Source organism: Gopherus flavomarginatus, chromosome 6 (genome assembly GCF_025201925.1).
Source record: "Gopherus flavomarginatus isolate rGopFla2 chromosome 6, rGopFla2.mat.asm, whole genome shotgun sequence".
Lineage (NCBI taxonomy): Eukaryota > Metazoa > Chordata > Testudines > Testudinidae > Gopherus > Gopherus flavomarginatus.
The window spans coordinates 112,527,337-112,547,329 of record NC_066622.1 but is presented as its reverse complement, the minus strand read 5'-3'; the positions used below and the strand labels follow the sequence as shown (position 1 = coordinate 112,547,329).

Sequence of the window (19,993 nt, the reverse complement as noted above, 5' to 3'; positions counted from 1 at the left end):
CACTGTTCATTCAATACTAGGGATGCCATGTTGAACAGCTTCCCCCCACAAAAATGGGAGACTGTGGTACATTATGGAAGATGTAGTTCAGTTGGGGATCATGGTGCATAAAGAAGGATGGGTACATGAGAAGTAAACAACAATTCCCATGAGGCACTCCCTCTCTCACTTTCAAACAAAACCTTTGTTTTGATTTTTTTGCTGAAAAGTTGAAATTTCCCAAGGAAAAGTTCAATGAAAAACTAAACAGTTTTCGTTTTTGTCTAAAATTTCTGTGAGGGAAAATTTGGATCTGCTGTATTCATGCTCTGTTGTCATTCCACTTGTTTCCTGTGATCAGAAAATTCCAGAAGAGTTTTTCAAGTTAAAAAAGGTGATATTTTTATGTAATATGAGTTTGTATATTTGCTTCCACAATGGTGTTGTTTAATGCCCTTTGCTTCTAAGCAGAGAAGGTGATTCTGTGACATTGTGGGCTTCATGATTATTGTGTCTTAAGCTCTGATTCTGCAAACACTTATGCACATGCTTAATTTTACACCTTCTGAGTAATCCCATTGAAGTTAATGGTATTATGGTGTGTAGAGTTAAGGACATGCATAAGTGTTCGCAGAATCAAACAGTGATTTCCACATTAAAATATGCTTAGTATAGAAGACTTTTTTCTTGATGCCAGACCATCAGACTCAAACTGGCAGCTGAATTATATTATTTTTAGCTTGTAAATCATCTCCAGTAATAAATATTCCACTGTTGCAAATCTGCCCTGGGTTACACCTGTGCAATCCAATTGACTTTTTTTTTTTTAACATCTTTACATTGTTTTAAATGGGACTGCACAGATGTAATGTCAAGGCACAATATGGGTTGATAACTGGAACTTAGTTAACCTTTCCTTTGATGAAGCACAAACCAGAGATGAATCTAATTCATTCTCTCATAGTTTACTGGTTCTGCAGTACTGATAGATTTAAAGTAGTAAAAACTTATTTTTGTTGCTACAGCAAATGTATAGGTCTCCACATAAAAACAGGTACTAGATCTGTCAAGTAAAGTGTGCCATTTTTACAGGCACTTTAATATTTTCCTTTTGCTTTAGTTCTTTTGTTAATTACTTTTGTGGATAAAAAAATTGATTGTATACTGCATGAAGAAGTCCACAATATAGCTTCAAAAATTTACATTACATTATCTTTCAATTTTCTTCCAGTGAGAAAACAGCAAGTGGATGCAGCCAGTTCTAACTGATTTTAATTGATAGGTATCTAATACAACCTACTAAATCTCATGAAATAGAAACACCCAAAACAGTTTGGACTATCATTACATGCTGGAAAGAGCATCTCTTTTTTAGTAAATACTTTTGTTTGTTTTCTACACTGCTTCCATACTTTTATTTTATAAATGGAGCGAAGAAAAAAATCTTCAGAATTTAAATTCTAGAAAGTCCTCCAGAAGCTGGCACATCTAGTGCCAAACTGAACTGGATACATGTATTGTAAGCAACCATACAAAATGAAAGGGAAATGAGAAAGAAAGATGAGGAAATGTGTTTCTCATCAAAATGTTATATTTGCATTTTGTCAGTGTGTTAAGACCTTTTAAATCAAGAAGTGTGAGTTTTGATATGAAAATGTGACTAATTTATAGAAATAATTCAGCTAATTCCAGTTGGATAAGATACAGATGCCAATATTAGGATTTGTATAGTTGATTTAATTGTTTTACCTTTGCATTTCATGCTTACAATATTGTTTAATCCTAAAAGTACAATTTAATTCTACTTAAACATATGTTGCCTTTCAATATTTTATTTACTTAGAATAACACATAATAATATAACCACTTTCTATCTGAGATGTTACTGAACTCTGAATAAGAAATTGTTGGATTAAAGTTTAATGGAATGTACTATGCAGGCATCTATAAAAATGCCTTAAATTAAATGCCTAACTATACAGACCTTATGTTCCAGGTGAGCTTAGGAATTCAAGTGCTGCTACTCATGTGGATATGCATGATAATATTTGATGCACTGGTTAGGAGTTTAGAATGTAAAGGCAGGTGTATTTGAAACTGGCTTGAATACATTTATTTTTTGTTTACTTGGGCCATGGTTTTGCATGTTGTATATATGTCTAGAATTCAGTTCTCCTTCTCCCCATCCCCAAATTAAATATTCTTACACCCTACTTTAAAAAAATGCTAAATGTACAGTAAATAAGGATGATACTTATGGAGATGTTAATGTTTATATGTAAAAAAATGTTATGTACATAGAAAAGAAAAAATGGCTCAGTGAATGTTTTTAAAATATTGATTTTACACAGATGTTGCATTCACATATATGTGCTACATATTTTAAACACAAATTTTATTTCACTGTCAACTTTAAATCATGTTGGGCCTGATTCTACCAACTTAACTTATGTTGAATAACACTTTGCTCCAATTGCAGTGACACTGAAGCCATTATGTAATGTATGGCAGTATCAGATCCTGTGATTGTTGCTATCTTCTTCTTTTATGTGACTTGTGCACCTTTTTAAAATCTGATCCTAAAAATATAGGATTACAGGGTGGGGCATTAGCCTAAATCTAGGTTTTTGTAATAAAGGTTTTTTTCATATAGATTTAATATAAAAATGAAAAACTTGGAAATTAAAAGATAAGGCTAGTTTGCACAACCATTACGTACACTGGTGAGCACTTACTATTCACACAAGTAAGTCTCATTGGGCTATTCCAGTGAATAAGTTTTCGCCAATGTTAGTAAGGGTTGAACAATCTAAACCATCATTTCTACGTGTTTTCTTAGCATACCCCAAACCTTGCATGTTACTTTCAAATTATTACAAGACTGATGGCCAGATAAAAATACGTATAACATTAGATTGGTTATTAATATATTATGACAGGTAAGTTTTGCCTATGAGAATTTGAAAATTATGTGTAAATGCATTGACTCATAATAGCAGACATTCTGAAGAGACACTGAAGTAGTCATAAATGTTCACTGTCTAGGTAACACTAATTATACTAATTGATTAGACAGCATGCGCATAGCAACACAAATGTTTTTGATTGTCTAAACTAAAATCCATTTGAATTGCAGCTTAATTTGTTGACACCTGTATTTTGTGTATTTCAGGCCTATACCTATTGTTCAAGCTGTTGAAGGACTGTGGCTTCTATTTAAAGTGTTCAACTCTAGTAATATCTGTAGCCTTCAGTATACCCTTGAGTGCCTTACACAGCTTGTTAACACAAACACTTGTAATTAAGAAAAACAATATACCTGAGACTCATTCTTGGTGGATTGATGCCAAATTGCTTTGCATCTATAATGCTACCATTAAAACCTTACAATAGGTAGTGTGTTTTAGCACAGTAATGGATTTAGTTTAGACTCAGGAAATCATATTGTGAATATGTGTATTAAACCATGTATTTATTTATTGTACATTTTATAAAAAGATCTATTGTAAATTTATGCAAAATATAAATTATATAAAATGTTTTCTCCTACGGCAAACATGCTGTGAGTTATTTGTGTTCTCTAATGTAATCTCTTAATAACCATATCCTAAATATGTAATGTTTGGTTCAGTGCTGAAATGGTAATTGACAGGCCTAAAATAGGACTTTATGTTGATCAACTACAAAATTTTACACATATTTTTGTATTGTGATTCATATGATATATATCAAAAGACTTTCTATTCATTTGTAAAATACATAAATTATTGTAAACTTTTAATAAAAAAGTCTGTTTTAAACCTTCAAAATAGAAAATGTGTCTTGTTATTCTTGTGGCGGTGAGAATGAAGACTTTGAATCTGTTATATTAACTATAACAATACTTATTCTACTGCAATATTGTGAAATTATCACCTGAATCTCCCCCACGGCTACATCATACATAAAAAATGATTCTACAAATCCATAAGTATGCGAATAACCTTACTCCCATTGACTTCTATGAAACTGTTCACATGGGTAAAAGTTAAACACATGCTTACATGTTTGCAGGATTGGGCCCTAAAAGCCTGATCCAAAGCCCATTGAAATCAGTGGGAGTCTTTCCACTGAATTCAATGAGTGTTGGATCAGGTCCTAAGCTTGCAACACTATATGATGACCTAATTCTATTCAACATTAGATAGCACAATGCCTTTCAGAAACTACAAGCCTACTTCAACTAATGCAAGCTAGAGAATAGTCTATGAAATGTGGTATTGCCATATGGCTGAGATCAGATGACTCTAGAGATAATTTAGTGCTTGTCTTTCTGAAATCCTTAATGGATTTAGAAATTATTCATAATTTTCCCCAAAATTTAATTATTATTCCAATTAGGAAAGAATGTTGAAATAAATTACCATCACAAACTCTATCCTGGCATATGTAAATATTATTCCTTTTCCTGGAATAATAATGCAAGAGAGGAGAGGGGTTTTTTTTTATTAAGGAGAAACAACTAATCACTGGAAAGAATAAAGAGACTGAAAATTAAAAGCTGAATACCTAGAGAAGCCTGTAAATTTCACATTAAAAGTGGGTGGCTTCTTCACAGTTGATAGTTTACATCAGGAAATACCAAGTTTCAGAAGTGGCATTCAGTGTTTATCACTGTAAAAGAATCATGTTGAATGTTTAAGGGGCATGATAGATTCACCATTGCATTGCTGTTCACAGATTTCTAGAATAAAAAACGGTTAAAAGGCCTTTCAGCTCTTGACTCCCAGCGTTAGAAAACTACAGGCACTGTCCACCCTCCTCATTATTACTTAAAGAAGCTTCTACATAGCTTCACTTTCAGTGCAGCTCAAAGACGGATTTGCTGCACTGTGGTGTGGCTTGGGGTGACACCAAAAACACTGCATACATTTGCCAAAGGCCAGTTGATTTCCTTCGAGGGGGGGGAATCACACTGAAGGTGGATTTAATCGGCTGAAACGTGGCAGGCAGAGGCTAAGGGAAGCGGTGACACTGTGGACACGGTTATGGAAAGGGGAGGTGACTGTGAAAGATTTAGCTTTTAGTAAAGCCACCCTGTCAGCAAGTTGCCACAAAGGTGTTTTCTAGCGGCTCTTTCGCTAGCAGATCAAAGTCCTAGGTGGGCTCCCCTGGGGTGGCCTCCTCATGAACTCCAGTGGCGCGGATGCTTTCAGCACCACCGCCTTGGCCAGCTCCTTGTCTGTCGGGCTCACAGGAGAGCCCAAAGGCGTTACCTGGCTAACGAATCACCGGCCGGGCTGCCACACGCCACACGTTGGAGCCACGGGGACCAGGCTGAGCCCCTTCTCTCGCTGCCATTCCTCCCCCAGCGCTGCGTGTGCAGCCTCCCGCGGGCACCGCTCCACTGCCCGGTCCCCGGCCGTCCCAGGCGGGCTCCTTCGCCCGCAGCCATGGCAGAGCAGAGCCAGCAGCAGGAGCGGAGGGAGCCCGAGCGGCCCGCGTACTTCGCAGCCCTGGGCTCGGGCAGCCCCAAGCCCAGGCAGAAATTCGGGGGCATGTTCTGCAGCGTGGAAGGAGCCTTTGAAAACAAAACGCTGGACTTGGACGCGCTGAGCGGCGGCAGGAGAGGCGGCCAGACGCCGGAGCGAGGGGCGCTCCGCCAGCTCTCCAGCGACTCCCCAGGGCAGAGCGAGAGCAGCCCTGCTCTCACCCCAGCCGGAGGGGAGCCTTCCCCGCCCGCTGCTGGGGCAGCCGGAGGCGCGCCTGATGGCTACACTCAGGTAACTGGGAAGCGGCTGCGCTCTGTGCGCAGAGGCAGCGGCCCGCGCAGCGCGCACATTGCGCGGGGAACCAGCACGTTAGTTTGGAAAAGTTTATAGTCAGCGTTACCCCGCGGCGCCAGCAATTCAGCCGGGGAGGGGGGGCGTCTGTAGGGGGCACAGCGTGGGCCCCAAAGTCAATGGGAGCGTCACCATTGGCTTCAGCGTGCGCTGGGCAGAGCCTGCTGGCCGGTAGGTACCAGCTGCGGGTTGGGACAGCCCAGCGGGAAGCCGCTGCCCAGCCTGGCCGGTGATGTTACAGGAAACGGGGATCCAGGCGAAAGCAGCTGCCTTTCCGAGGCCATGCCAGGCTCTGGGGGCTCTAGGGTCTGCTGCTCTGCTCCATTTCATTCCCCTGAATCAATAGCAGCCTCAGCAGAGGAGCGGGTGCCAGGTGCAGAGTGATTTGTTTTTTCTCACTACAAAAGGATTAATGGGTTTGTCAGGCGACCCATTTGCCTCTGACTTTAAGTGCAGCCCAGATGTATTCCCATCCATGGCCCCTGGGCCCAGAAAACCAGCCCAGAGCTGAACTGCCACAGGTGGGGCATGCTGGGTACACACCAGGCTTTATACAGAGAGGTACAGACAGACCCAGTGAGCCATTTGCCTGCTACCCAGTCACAAGAACATCAGTCTGGCCATACTCCGTAGATCTAGCCCTGTATCCTGACTTCCAGTAGTGGCCATGCCAGATGCTTCAGGGGGAGTAAACAGAACAGGGCAATTTATGGAGTGCCCCTTCCCCTGTTGTCCAAAGGCCAGGGAGGCTTTCCAAGCCAAGGGGTCCATGTTCCACTTCATATCCCTGCTGCACTGGAGACCAAACCGGTTCCACTAAAGTCAATGGGAGCACAGGGAAAGACGCCCTACGAGTCTGGAAAGGAGTTGATGGAGGAGCTTGAGTGCTTTACTGGCAGTAGGGTGGAGCCCTTGATCAGGCCACTAACGGGGCAGAAGCTCAGGGTGCTGATGCGGACAAGCCCCGACTCCTTGTGACTCTAATGGGAATTGCTGGAAGGCGGCTTTGAAGAGGAAAGAAAGGCCTATTTGTGCTGACGAGTGAGTTGTAGCAAATAACTGTAAAGCCTAAACTTGGTTTACCGGGTGACCCCCCCACACACACACACACACACTCCGTGGGTACAACCCCTGGCAGATGCCAGGGGAGTAAATGAAATCAAGCGGTTTAGAAATGTGCAGAGCATAAATCTTCAGACTTAAGAACAAACTTCCCTGACCAAGGACTCACAGAAATATATGGGGCCAAAAGGGAGTTGCAGGATGGAAACAACGAGCCATTGGCAAGGCTCCGTCTGACACCCACCGTCCCTGGCTCCCGGGGGCCCCGCACAGAGAGCCCAGCCATTCCTGGCCCGGGCGGGCGGGCTCTTTCTTGGCAGGCGGGCTGGCGGTGGCGTGGGGAAAGCCGGCTTTTGTTCGCGGTGCCAAGAGAGCAGGGAAGTGGCTGGTGCCTGGGGAAAGGCCCCAGCCGGCTGACTGCATGGCTGCCTCTCTGGCGGCTGCTGTCGGGGAAGCATGAGCCTGGAATGCTAATCAGGCAGCTGCTAAGCGCGGCTGCGGGGCAGCCAGAGCAGGGGGAGCCACCGAGCTCTCCAAGAACAACAGGCAGCCAGGGAGGCACACGCACAGAGACGCCACAAAAAGCCGCCCGCTCCGGCCACTCCGCGGAGGAGAGGCGTCCGGCCAACCCCAGAGCCAGGCGGGACCCCGGCCCCTCGCGCACCTGCTGCCCCTTGCGCTCGCTCGGAACAGGGAGGCAGCTGCAGGAGGATGTCGTACCAAGGCAAGAAGAACATCCCCCGGATCACGGTGAGAGGGAGGCCCAGGCAGCCCGGGGCCTGGCGGGGTGGCGGCTGGGGCCGCTCCCCGTTCCTTTCCGAAGGGCATTTCTCTGTGCCGAGCCCCCGATCGGCCTTTTTATTCGCAGCAGCCCGGAGGCAGCGGGCAGCCACCGGCCGGGAGCTCCATGGCAAGAGGCTGGAGGGCGGTGGAGCCATGCTAACCTATCCAGCACCCTAGCAGCGTTCAGGGGACGGGGCAGGAAAGGACAAACGCGCCGCACCCGGGCAGCGCAGGGAAGGGGGCACGGCCGGTGGGGTTATTTCATGCTCATGTTAAGATTGGGGACGGCAGGAGATGCTAGCAGAGCCGCTCTCTAGCGAGTCCTGTGCCTGCGTCTCAGCCATGGCGGTGCTGCGTGCCCTGTAATCCAGGCTCTGGGTCTGGGCGGCGAGGGGAGGGGGGCTGGCCTGGCCATAGCAAATATTTCTCTGCTGCATTCCCCAGATCTCAGCGGAGACAGTCATGCCCCAGTAGAAAGGTCCCTGGCAAGGAGCTCGGACAGTTAGGAAAACAATACGCATGGTGAGGTTGCAGATACCTGCCAAGTCCCAGAGAAGCCTGAGAGTAGGGGCTTTTCCCGACTCTGGGAGGAAGAGGAGAATGTGTGTTGATCAGCAGCTTTGCAAATCATTCAGGCCATTGAATCTGTTTTATTTCTGCCAAGAAGCTGGCACTCCCTTGTTTCCTAGCTCGTGCCTTTTCAGGCCGTAATTTCTCATAAAGGGTTGATGGGTCCAAAGGACACAGCAGTCTGAATGGTTTATATTTCTCTGTCGTTAGAGAGCAACATCTTTTCTCCCAGCCTAGGAGTTCAGAAAATAAAAAATAACATGATTGACTAAGCATGGACTTTGATAACTTTGGACTTGCTTGTATGCCTAAGATAAAGTGTCTATTTGAATTTCATATATTTATTCCCTCAATTTAGGTTGCCAGGCCATATTTTTGCCTGGTTCTACAACATTTTAGGGTGACTGGAAAAAATAAGTTTTATTAATAATTAGTATTTTTGAAATATAGTTCTAAAGCATCATTTGTAGACATATTATTCCTTAAGCAAGATAGGATGTGGGTTTTAGTTCTGAAATGAAATCATATCAGGTAGAGCAAAACAGGAGGAGTTTGAAAGAGTATTCTTGAGGCTGACATTAGGCCTTTGTTACTACCAGCTTCCTATGAAAGCCCTTTGGAGAATTAGCGCGGTCCTTTGTTGAACATAACCTGGCTTGAACTCAGAGAGGTTTGTGCAGCGTTATATTCTCAGGAGGAGGCCCTTGTACAACAATAGGCATCTGCTTTTCAGATCTTTTGTACACCTGCTTATTCTCTTTCACACACCAGGGCAGCCATGTTACCTAAGAGACTACAAATGTTGCTTTTTAAAAGAAAGGCAAACACACATATCTTTGAGTCTGAAGGGTCTATTCTGCAGGACCACCCCTTATAATTGGAAATTAACAGAAATAAAATTAAACAACATATGATTTGCTATAGTTAATGGGGACTTAATGTTTACTGTCTTCTTTCCCCATCAGCCCTGATCCTCATAGTCTTCTTACTCCTAGTTCATAAACCCATATCCTCTGGTCCAGCCTGTAAACCCAAAATACTAAAAAGCGAGAATATTGTAGCTATGGGATCTCATGCTCATTCATTGCAGTGGGCCTGACTCCATCCTCTATCTCTCATCACTGCTGTGTTGTGAAGGAATGTGCCACCCCTCAGATCCCTATCACTGTTGTAATAGGAGCCTCCTTACCCTGATTGCCAGGACTTTTGTGGGGGTGAGGAGACACCTTTGGGCAGCATATTTTCTTCTTCTTCTTGGCTGGTGGACTCTAAAATGGAGCCACACAAGGGGAGAAGAAATAACCCTGAGTCCCCTTTAAAAGTGTTCATTGAGTAAGTCACATTGAGTAAGCTAGAGAGAATCAGCCTGTATATGTGACAGGTTGTAAGGGACTTGGTGAGTTCAGTAAAAGCTTGTTAAGAACATCTGGCATTTTGTGGTTGTTATAAAGTGGGTGTGCTCTCAGAGCAGGGAGTGGCCTGTATAGTTGCATAGTGGAGGAGGCCAATAGAGCTCCCCTGGGTCAGTGAATGTGGTGTCTCTTTTTGACCTGGAAGCAAGAAAAATAGTTGAAAATAGATTAAGGGCTGTGAAAGATAAATGAAATATGTTTTGGAGTTTTCATAAACACAGCTAAATTGCTTAATAGCTTTATTCATACCCCTTTGACCTATAGTAAAAAATCAAGGCCCAGAAGTGGTGTGATGTGATTAATTTTCTAATTATATATTTCTCTGGTCCAGTAATCCACTTTCCCAGACTGTATTGTCACATGTTGTTGCATCCAGCAATTATTTTTAAATGTGCATCAGAATCCTTAGCAGTGGCCATTGTAGCCTGGGAGTAAATTCTCTAGAGTCACTTTAAAGGTCACAGTTGGAGAAAAAAATGTAATCAACTATGCTGCAGTTTCACATTTAAAAATATGAGCCTGATCCTACATTTTCTTATGCATCTAAAATGCCCAGTGTGGAAAATGACAGCGACTAGAGGAGACTCCCTTGACTATTGTCAGAATCCTTTGGGATCTGTGAAGCTCCTGGCTGCAGGAAAATCTGATTTTGAGAACCTGGAAATGTTATAGTTAATCTGCACTTTCTTTTGTAACAGTGGATGCCTAGTCCTTTTCCTTGAAAAGAGAACTTAGAAAATGTAAACTGCTACAAATCAATTGCTAGAGTTGAAAATTTCTCATTGATTTCCCAAAAGATCACAGCCACTCCATTAGCTCCTCTAAAGTTGGCCTTTCAGATCTGTGACACTCACATTGATTTCTCAGTTTCTGTGAGAACCTCAGACCAGTTGCCATGTGTAGAAGGGCAGTACCACTTTGGATGCCCCTAATATTGCTAAGCCTGCTGCAAGCTGCCTCCCAGCCTGCTGTCTGCAAATATGATGGCGCCTCAGTTTAGCAGCCAAAGTGGACACTGGCCACAATGAGGCACTTCAATGTCATGAGAAGCAGCATGGTCTAGTAGGCTAACAAAGCACTGAGAGCAAGTAACACTTACATTCCAATACCAGTTCTGACACTGACTTCATCTGTGGCCTCAGTCAGCTATGTAAACTTTTTGCTTCAGTTTTCCCATCAGTGAAACAGGGAGAGTAATAGTTACCTTCCTCAGAAAGAGGATATGATAACTTATTGAACTGATATTTTCAAGTCACTTATATATAAGTGCTAAAATTCACCTGAATGCACAGAAAATCTGCCAGTACCAGCATTTGGGGGAGGCCAAGCAGCCCCACATCCATGGCTTAGGTGCACAGCTGTCCCTTGCAAACCCTTTTAAGAATGTTGGCACATATGCAGAGACTACAGCATAAATAACTGGTCTCCACATCTGCAGAAGGAGGCTGATAATGACCCTTTGTCTCTTACTTATATAAAATGAGTCGTTAAAGTGTGAGTTTACCAAAAGGGTCATCACGTCAACCCTCTCCAAAACCAGCAGGATGGCCTTGTGCTTGTTAATGTTGGCCAGGAGTTATTTATATTGGAGGGTGGAGAACAGAATGTTTTGCAGAGCTACTCAAAGCTGTGAAGGGATTTGTGGCTGTGCAATTAATGAAAAAATGAGTAATAAGTAATGTGCACTGTAGTATGTGAATGTTTTATTGTAACTTTGCCTTAATATATTATTTTAAAATTACTCCTCACATCTTCTATGCAGCATACAGTTCTCTAAGATTGTGCTGTGAAAAATATAGGCTAAATCCGCTTTCTGGTTGATTTAAAGATGTTAAAACATTCTTTATTTGTATATAAAATATATGTTATTTTAGTTTTAATACTTTTTATACTTCTGTATGTGGAATAGAGTCAGGCTTTGATATGAAATAGTTTGGGTGTATTTTTTAAACTAAATTGGACTAATAGACATGCAAAATATTTTGTCTCAGACTTTAACTGCAGCAGGCAGTTATAGATTATTATGCATGAAGGCCTGTAAAGAGTAAAACAACTTCTAAATCAAATAATCTTGGGAAACATTTTTTCCATTAGAGTGACCGGCTTCTAATCAAAGGAGGAAAGATCGTCAATGATGATCAATCATTTTATGCTGATATCTATGTGGAAGACAGTTTGATAAAGTAAGTTACTTAAGAAATATTTTGTATTACAATTTCCATACTTAACATTTTTGGTGCAATTTAATATGGATAATCATTTCCAGAGACCCCTTTAATTTTCTCAGAAATATGTTCAAAATATTCTTTTGGAAAAAAATCAATAGTTCATAGGGCATTGGAAGAAAAAGCTGAAAGGAATATTTCCTTTTTTGAGTTCTAGCTGTGTTCTTGAAGGCAACAAGTAAAATGATCTTAGTCCCTATTGATCTTACTTCCATAGTAGCTACTATCAATTTACGGTCACTGTTAGTACTACTTGAGTGGTCTAGGACTACATGAATGAAGAGAGCTGGGGGGCTTACAACTGATGCCCTGAAATGGGCTGGCCTGTGGGGCTGGTATTGGTGGTCTGCACTGCCATCCAGGAGATGCAGATCTGCTCAATCCCATCCTAGAGTTGAGAAAGTTTTGGAGGCAGTGCTTTGCAAGTGGAGATGTGAGACTGACTCACAATTCTCAAGAGCAACAGCTTTGGGTCTGAATGAAATTTCATCCAATCTTCCATTGCCAGAAGGATGGTGACTTCTCACAAGAGAAGGGGCATCTAAGTAAGGAGAAAATGGGAGAAACGTAGAGCTCCCTTAGAGTTCTGAGGACCCCAACTATCCCCCGTTTCCCAAAGGAGAGCATAACTGATGTGCATTGGCAGCACAGTGTGAGAAAACTTACAGAAATGGACATGAGCACACACACATACTCACTTTTAACAACAGAAAGTTAATACATTTTTGTTTAAATGTTATTTGCAGCTAGTAGAACTTCTTAATACTGTTTTTAGGCAAATTGGAGAAAATCTGATAGTTCCTGGTGGCGTCAAAACTGTTGATGCCTATGGCCAGTTGGTTATGCCAGGAGGAATAGATGTCCACACTAGACTACAGATGCCTGTGATGGGAATGACCTCCGCTGATGACTTTTATCAAGGCACAAAAGCAGCCCTAGCAGGAGGAACCACCATGATACGTAAGTAGCATCATTGCAATGACTCTAAGAAGTACATCTTTCAAAAAGCAAACGAGGTGTCCCACCATCGAAAAGATAGCTCAGTGTCAGTTAACACAGGAGTGAGACTTTAGTTCTGACCAGGTTAGTTACAATTATATCATATATTAGGTTTCCTTCAATAAACTCTCCTTTTGTTATATGTTCCTTTTTAAAAGATAAAAATTCTACTTATTATGAGGCCCTTTCACCTTTATCATTGTAAGCAATACAGGGCACCTTTTTACCTGGGTCTTTTAAAACAGATGGTGACAGAAAATTTATATTTATATACCATGCTTTTTGTAGGTGGAGAGAGAAAAGTGACTTAGTTATGAAATCAAATATTGCACTAGTTTCCAGCTCTGGGGTTGTGAGAGCAAATACTTTTGAGGTTCAAAGTAAAAATGATTTTTATTTACTCAATCTGATCTCAAGTAGACCTTACAAAACCACCACACAGTTCAGTTCAGTGTTTACTCACCGTAGGCACAGAACTGAACTATAAATGGTCTCACAGGTTAATACTGAGGAGGGTAGGTAGGTGTAGCGGGAAATACAGTACCTATGTGTGACTGCCATTGCTAAAGTCAAAGGAAGCTGTGCACAAATATCAAAGAGCAGAATTTGGCCCCTTGCATGTATATAATAGCACACACCATATTATATGGACACAAGGGGATGAATTCAGGTTGTACTGTTAGCCACAACTTGGAATTGACTTGTTTTGCTGGTTTTTGTCTCAGTGGTAGTGGTAGTTAAACACAGTTTGGAAGCTTTCATATTCCTCGTTTTTAATTATAGAATAATTTGCATTAAAATGTCTCCTTCCTACCATAGAAATTTGTTAGACAAGTGCATATTTATGGGCATTATAATAATGTCCCTGTGTTACCCCATCATATAAAGGCTGCTGACACTCTGCAATATTTTTTCAGTTGACCATGTATTCCCTGACTCTGGAATGAATCTGCTTTCTGCATATGACCAATGGAGAGAGTGTGCTGATAACAAAGCCTGTTGTGATTATTCCCTGCATATTGACATCACACGCTGGCATGAGAGCATAAAAGAGGAACTGGAAGCTCTAGTGAAAGACAAAGGTAAGGACAAAAAGACCAGTGTTCTACTAACCTAGTTACCATCAAGAGTGAAAGCTGACACAAGAAAAAAGATCAGCTACTTTTTAGGCAATATGCATCCCTCTAACATCACTTTGGTAGTGCAAGACAAAATTATTGGGCCCAGTTCTGAAGTCCTTACACTCTTAAGACTCCCACTGACTATATTGGAGATTTATCTGTGTAATGGAATTTCAGGATTGGGCCAGCAGGGCCAGATTGTGCAATATTACTTCACTTGTGTAATAAAGTGGACATCAAGGGGTTAACTGGGTTACTCAGAGTATTATGGGTTGGAGCCAGGCTCCATACCTACTTCACTTCTTGTTTAGTTAGTGGGTGCTTCCCCATTCCCCAGCCATTCTGTAATATAATAGGAATAAATAATGATGAATAATATAATAGAGATAAAGCAGCACATTCCCAGCCCGCAATACTGAACATAGAGTGTATTTCTTATTCACTGACAGTTCCTTCACAAAAAGTTATACCTGTAGTTCCTGTATATGAGAACCTGTGGCTATCTAACCAGTGGACGCTATCTACTGAAGAACTCACCCACCACAGGAGTAGTGCATTTCACTAATGTGTCGCATTAGTCACATATTTGGGGCTGTGTTTTGCACTCAGATGTGCCTACACAAATCTAATTGGCTTCAATGGCAATTGCAGTCCTACATTCAGGGACAGAATTTGTCAGTTAATGCAGAAATTGTTAATTAATCTTCTATTAAAATTCTCAGTGGTAGCTAAGGAAGCAGCTATTCAAAGCTGAAACCAGACATTTTTCATACTTACCTATATATAGTAATGAAATGGAGAGAATTTTATAGTGTGACTATAATTTGAAAACCATTGTGGTTTTTAGAAACATAAAAACAGTGTAAAGCAATACAATAGAATTTAACATGCTAGGCCCCAACACTAAATGAATCAGAGTACACATTAGATAGAAATGAGTTATGCATTTTGCCATGCAATGCAGTATACATAAGTGTTGTATATGTAGTTCTATAACTAAAGGACATTGTTTTGAATGCAGTGCTTTTGGCTTTATTTATACTTTCAGCATTAATAAAATGATTCAGATATAGCACCTAGAAATGAGCCAGCATTGGAGCTTAGAATTCAAACCGGATTGTGGAAAGGGTTAAGATTCAGATCCATGAATCTGAATTCACCTGTGTGGTTTTGGTTCCAAGTTGGATCTAAAACTAAAAATGGGTTGCTTATTGCCTCTGATTTAAATACATCCAAAACCCAATGTCAGTACAGCATCTTTCATGAACTACAACATTTGGGGCCCAAATCTCATAAGAACAAGTTTTTATGCCCTTTAGTCCAAATCTGAACCCTAGCCTTGAGTCAATCTCAATCCTCAACACTAGTCTAAAAACCTTACCTAGATCTGAACACCATCTTTTCAATCCCTCTATAGTAGACATGAGTGATTTGTTTTCAGCTGTGACAATAAATACACATGTAATTTATTTTTTTAAAGGTGTGAACTCCTTTCTAGTTTTCATGGCTTATAAAGACAAGCTCCAGTGCACTGATGCTCAGGTAACACAGAATAACTGAAATGCAATAAAAGTAATCAACTACACTTTTTATAAACTGTGACCTATCTGACACTAGGAAATTCTTTCCTTCCTTCCTGACAGATGTATGAAATATTCAACATTATTCGCGACCTGGGTGCCATTGCCCAAGTGCATGCTGAAAATGGAGACATAATTGATGAGGTATAGTAAATGTATCCATTTAAATTAAAAACTAGCCGCAATATTAATTTAGGCCAAAATGCTCTCCTGAAATGAAGTGGCTGCACAACAGGCAGTAGGGGGCAGAGCAGTGCCAGACACATTTCCAGCATTTGAGTCATCCTGCCAACTCAGGAACAGGTACTACAAAGCTGGCCAGGAGGCATACATTGCTGGGGGGCCCTGGCTACTTTTGTGAAAAGGATCACCATATGTTCCACTAGTGCATGCTGCCAGTCACAGTATCACCCAGATCATACTCCTATTTAAATTATTGGCAAAACTTTTCATTGACTTCAGTGGCTGAGTTAAGGAAACATGAGAGCCCTGAAGATGAACTTCAAGGATATCTGCAAAAGGGAATATAGATGGTACAGAAATAAAAATTCCATAAATTTTCCTGTAGAACAAACCTTCTTGAGTCTGCAGTGTAGTGGCCAGTGCAGAAGTTGGTCTCTCTCCTCAGCACTCCCTGCAGTGTTGGAATTCTGCCCTGCTAAGGCATGTGGAGAGTAGGGGAAAGGTGCTCTATACATCTTCTTCCCTGCCTCGTCCACCCACCCACACAACTAGGCAGGATTTGGCCTTTAGGATAATCTGATTACCTGAGCTTTGGAGGGAGTGGACTGGCAGCAAAACCTTTGTGACATTATATATTGGCAGAAGAGCTTGGAAGGACATCTAGAGTCCTTACTAAAAGCAGAGGTGTCAAGGTTCTTTCCCCACTCTGAACTTTAGGGTACAGATGTGAGGACCTGGCTGGACACTTCTAAGCTTAATTACCAGCTTAGATCTGGTATTGCTGCCACCACCTCCAAGAACTACTTTTTTCCCTGGGTAGTCTTGAGGGACATCACCAATTTCTTGGTGAACCTAGATCCAAACCCCTTGAATCTTAAAACAAGGAGAAATTAACCATCCCCCCTCCTTTCTCCCACCAACTCCTGGTGGATCCAGATCCAACCCCCTTGGATCTACAAACAAGGAAAAAGTCAATCAGGTATTAAGAACAGGCTTTTAGTTAAAGAAAAGAAAGGTAAAAGAAAACCCTCTGGGAGAGATTAGCATAGCAGCTACTCTCACAGACAACAGATTCAAAATACAGAGGATGTTCCCCTGGGCACAAATTTAGTTACACAAAAAAATACCCAAATACCCAATTTTGATAATTCCCTTAACGGTACCAAGACAAGTTACAAAGAAAATAAACATAAACCTATTTATCCCTTTCTAAAACTTACTACTCTGATAAGAGGCTGGTTCCTTGATCTTTTTCAGTCGGGCTGAAACTGAAACTCTAAACAAAGGAAAACTTCCCTCCTTCCTTTTGAAACATCTTGCTCCCCCATTGGTTTCTCTGGTCAGGTGTCCGCTAGGCTAGGTGAACTTCTTAACCCTTTACATGTAAAAGAGGCATTAACCCTTAACTATCTGTTTATGACAAGAGGCATCATGCTGACTGTTTACATCCAGTTGATTATCATCACAGGTACATTTATGGACAATGCTAGCTAAGAAGGGGTGTGGCCAAGACAAGCCAAGGAATGTGCTGATTCAGCATATCCCCTGAACAGCTTCTGCTGACAGGAATAATTAGCAACAGCAACTGCAATTTAAAGCGGTTCTTCCCCAGCAAAAACCCAGAGAGAGGGCAAACAATGGAAGTACTCCTGGGTGGCTCCTCATATGCTGCAGGGGGCCAAGATGGCACAAGGAGGTGTACAATATACATGGTTATAACCATTTGATTAGTTGTGGGATAATGGCATTTAACATGCACTTGCACTCTGTCCACTAATCCATCTTTGCTGGGAATGCCTCCAACATTCCATGCTGTGAGCAGCTTTAAACACCCACATTCCCTCCTGCCCCTGAACAGCCTATTAAAGAAACATTTCCTTCATCTTACCCCGCTCCCCGCAACATGGGATTGTCTTCACAAACATTACAGTGGCCTGAGAGCCAGGACAGGCAGTAGTCAGCCCTTCAGCAATGACAGGTTTAGGATCATATATCTTCCCCTCTTTCAGAGCTGCCAGGACTTCTCTACCAATAGGTAAACTAGGCAGCTGCCTATGGTGGCAGATTTCAGGGCAGCTGCTTATGGGAGCAGATTTGTCCTGGCTGCCCCCCATCATGAGGAAGAGGCGGGTGGGCCAAATCTGCCACCCTAAGCCTAAGAAGAGGTGAGCAGCCCACTGAAGTTTTTCCTAGTGTTGCAGATTATCTTTAGCGGCCTCTGCAGAGCTGGCAAAGGGAGTTCTATATCATTGGTGGATGGCAAGATTCCCAGCTTACTGATGGAACACACAGCATTTGTTCCTAGCCCTAGAGATACTTCTCTGGTGTTACTTTAATGAGAGAGATCAGACCCATGCTTTGGCCTAATGCTAAGAGAAATGAACTGAACTCCCTCTACCTCTGTTGGCTTCAGTAGTAGTTGAGGGCAGCTGTGGATGTGCTCAGTACCTTATGGGATCAGGCCAGTGTTTAATTTGTGCCAGGGCTTCCCAGTGCCAACCCCCAGCACCCTTAGGCTTGGCAGTTCATAGCCCTGGCACCTCTGGGCTTGCTGTATCAGTTATGAAAGTATAAAAGTTGCTTGAGTCCTGGCAGCTAATTGCTTCAGCCCTGGTACCTCTTTAATTACAAATTAAGCACTGGATCAGGCTACAGAGAAAACTGGCTCCATAGGTTGAGGGCTATGAAAAAATAATACTAATAAAGGTGATAACATTCCCCTGAAAGTGTGTGTGGGAGGGGATACACAGAATGCTGGACAGTGCAGTGTGGGATGACCTGCATAAATCATTGCCACTAGCAATATGTGTGGGACTTCACCAGCCCCTCAAGATGATTGCACTTCTAAAAGGATAGGAATGCCTTGTGTGATGGAGCTACCCAGCCAGTGAGCTTGAAGTGCCTGAATGAATAGCCCAGGAAAAGCACATAGTTATCACTGCATATAGCTTAATTGTTCCTGAGCAAGTGAACACCGCCAATATGTTGTCAGATCACTAGAGTGCAGTATGCTGAGTAGTATGACCAATCCCACTGGAATGTCTTGTTTATTATGGTCATAGTCTCTACTAAGGTGCTCTAATTGTCATGGATATAAATGATATTCCAGGATATTATTTAGGAATTTCCATAACCCTCAAGTACTTCTAGACATGATGTTCCAGTCCCACATTATTTTAGATTGTTCCCATCACTTAATGTTTTTCTCATTTTTCTACATTCACTTAGGAGCAAAAGAGACTGTTGGAACTTGGAATTACTGGTCCAGAGGGGCATGTTCTTAGCCACCCAGAGGAGGTAATATCTTAAGTTCATCAAATGAACATGTTTAGAGCTTTAAAGAAGTCTCCACTCATGTCCATTCAACTAAAAGAGATGTTGTAAGACATCGCCTGGTTGTGTTCTTGTTTCCCAAGGTTGAAGCAGAGGCAGTGTACCGTGCAATTACAATAGCAAAACAAGCCAACTGCCCGTTGTATGTCACAAAAGTAATGAGCAAAGGTGCCGCAGATGTGATAGCTCAAGCAAAGCGAAAAGGTAAAACACCACTTCACATTTACACACTAATAAAAACTATTTACTTGTCTCCATGAGTATCACTGCAATAAAAGGGAGTTAAGAGTTCATAATTAGCCAATTTCAGGTACATCTGAAAAGCACAAAACTTGATGTTAGCTTCAGTTTTCAAAATGTACTGGAATTTAGTTGCACTAAAGTGAACTCAAAAGAATTGAAGAGATTGGCTGAAGACGTTGCTACACAAGTCTCATTAGGTGGACTTGGAAAAAAAATTTCAGGAATTCATTTCCAACCTCTTGTCATGTGTTGAATGGAAAAAAATGAACCTGAGGACTCAAACTGCTGAACACTGGGAAGAAATAGAAATATTCCTCCAAGGAAACAAGGTAACACAATACCTACAATACAGTAATCCGGACACATCCTCAGCCGGTGTATCTCCATTGAAGCCAGTGGAGCTGTATTGATTTACACAAACTGGGGAGGGGATCTGGCCCACTGTGCATGTACGTGGGTGACAGTGGTGAGAGACGGGAATATCCAGTCATAAACATACAAGACTGCGTCTATTCCAGGTGTAAATTAACTGATTTAAATGGAGTTACATCAGGAGCATGCATTTTGCCCATAGTTTTTGTGTAATTTTTGGTATCCCACTGAGAGGGATTTTTAGACACTTTACCTGCCCTGTTACAGTAAGGAGCCATGTCCTGAAGTGTTTGTTCTGCTTTCTTTGGT

At 42.0% G+C, this 19,993-nt stretch overlaps 2 protein-coding genes across 20 annotated transcripts in view; both read left to right on the top strand.

Annotated features, from left to right (window-relative positions):
* The window catches only part of JAKMIP3 (Janus kinase and microtubule interacting protein 3), a 187,792-nt gene extending 184,084 nt beyond the window's left edge, over nt 1-3,708 (top strand). For 17 of the 18 annotated variants that reach the window (XM_050959345.1, XM_050959349.1, XM_050959348.1 and 14 more), the window contains 2 exons: nt 280-373; nt 1,211-3,708. The gene's annotated coding sequence lies outside the window, so the exon portion shown is untranslated. The remainder of the gene's footprint in view (nt 1-279; nt 374-1,210) is intronic. The other variant, XM_050959343.1, reaches the window with a different exon arrangement.
* Nucleotides 3,709-5,315: 1,607 nt separating this feature from the next.
* Nucleotides 5,316-19,993, top strand: part of DPYSL4 (dihydropyrimidinase like 4) — a 34,086-nt gene continuing 19,408 nt past the window's right edge. The window contains exons 1-8 of one of the 2 annotated variants that reach the window (XM_050959474.1): nt 5,316-5,741; nt 11,723-11,811; nt 12,629-12,813; nt 13,770-13,934; nt 15,454-15,515; nt 15,617-15,697; nt 18,965-19,033; nt 19,153-19,273. In XM_050959474.1, the coding sequence (XP_050815431.1) occupies nt 5,412-5,741; nt 11,723-11,811; nt 12,629-12,813; nt 13,770-13,934; nt 15,454-15,515; nt 15,617-15,697; nt 18,965-19,033; nt 19,153-19,273 (1,102 nt within the window). In that variant the 5' untranslated portion in view covers nt 5,316-5,411. Of the gene's footprint in view, nt 5,742-11,234; nt 11,337-11,722; nt 11,812-12,628; nt 12,814-13,769; nt 13,935-15,453; nt 15,516-15,616; nt 15,698-18,964; nt 19,034-19,152; nt 19,274-19,993 lie in introns of those variants that run through there. The other variant, XM_050959473.1, reaches the window with a different exon arrangement.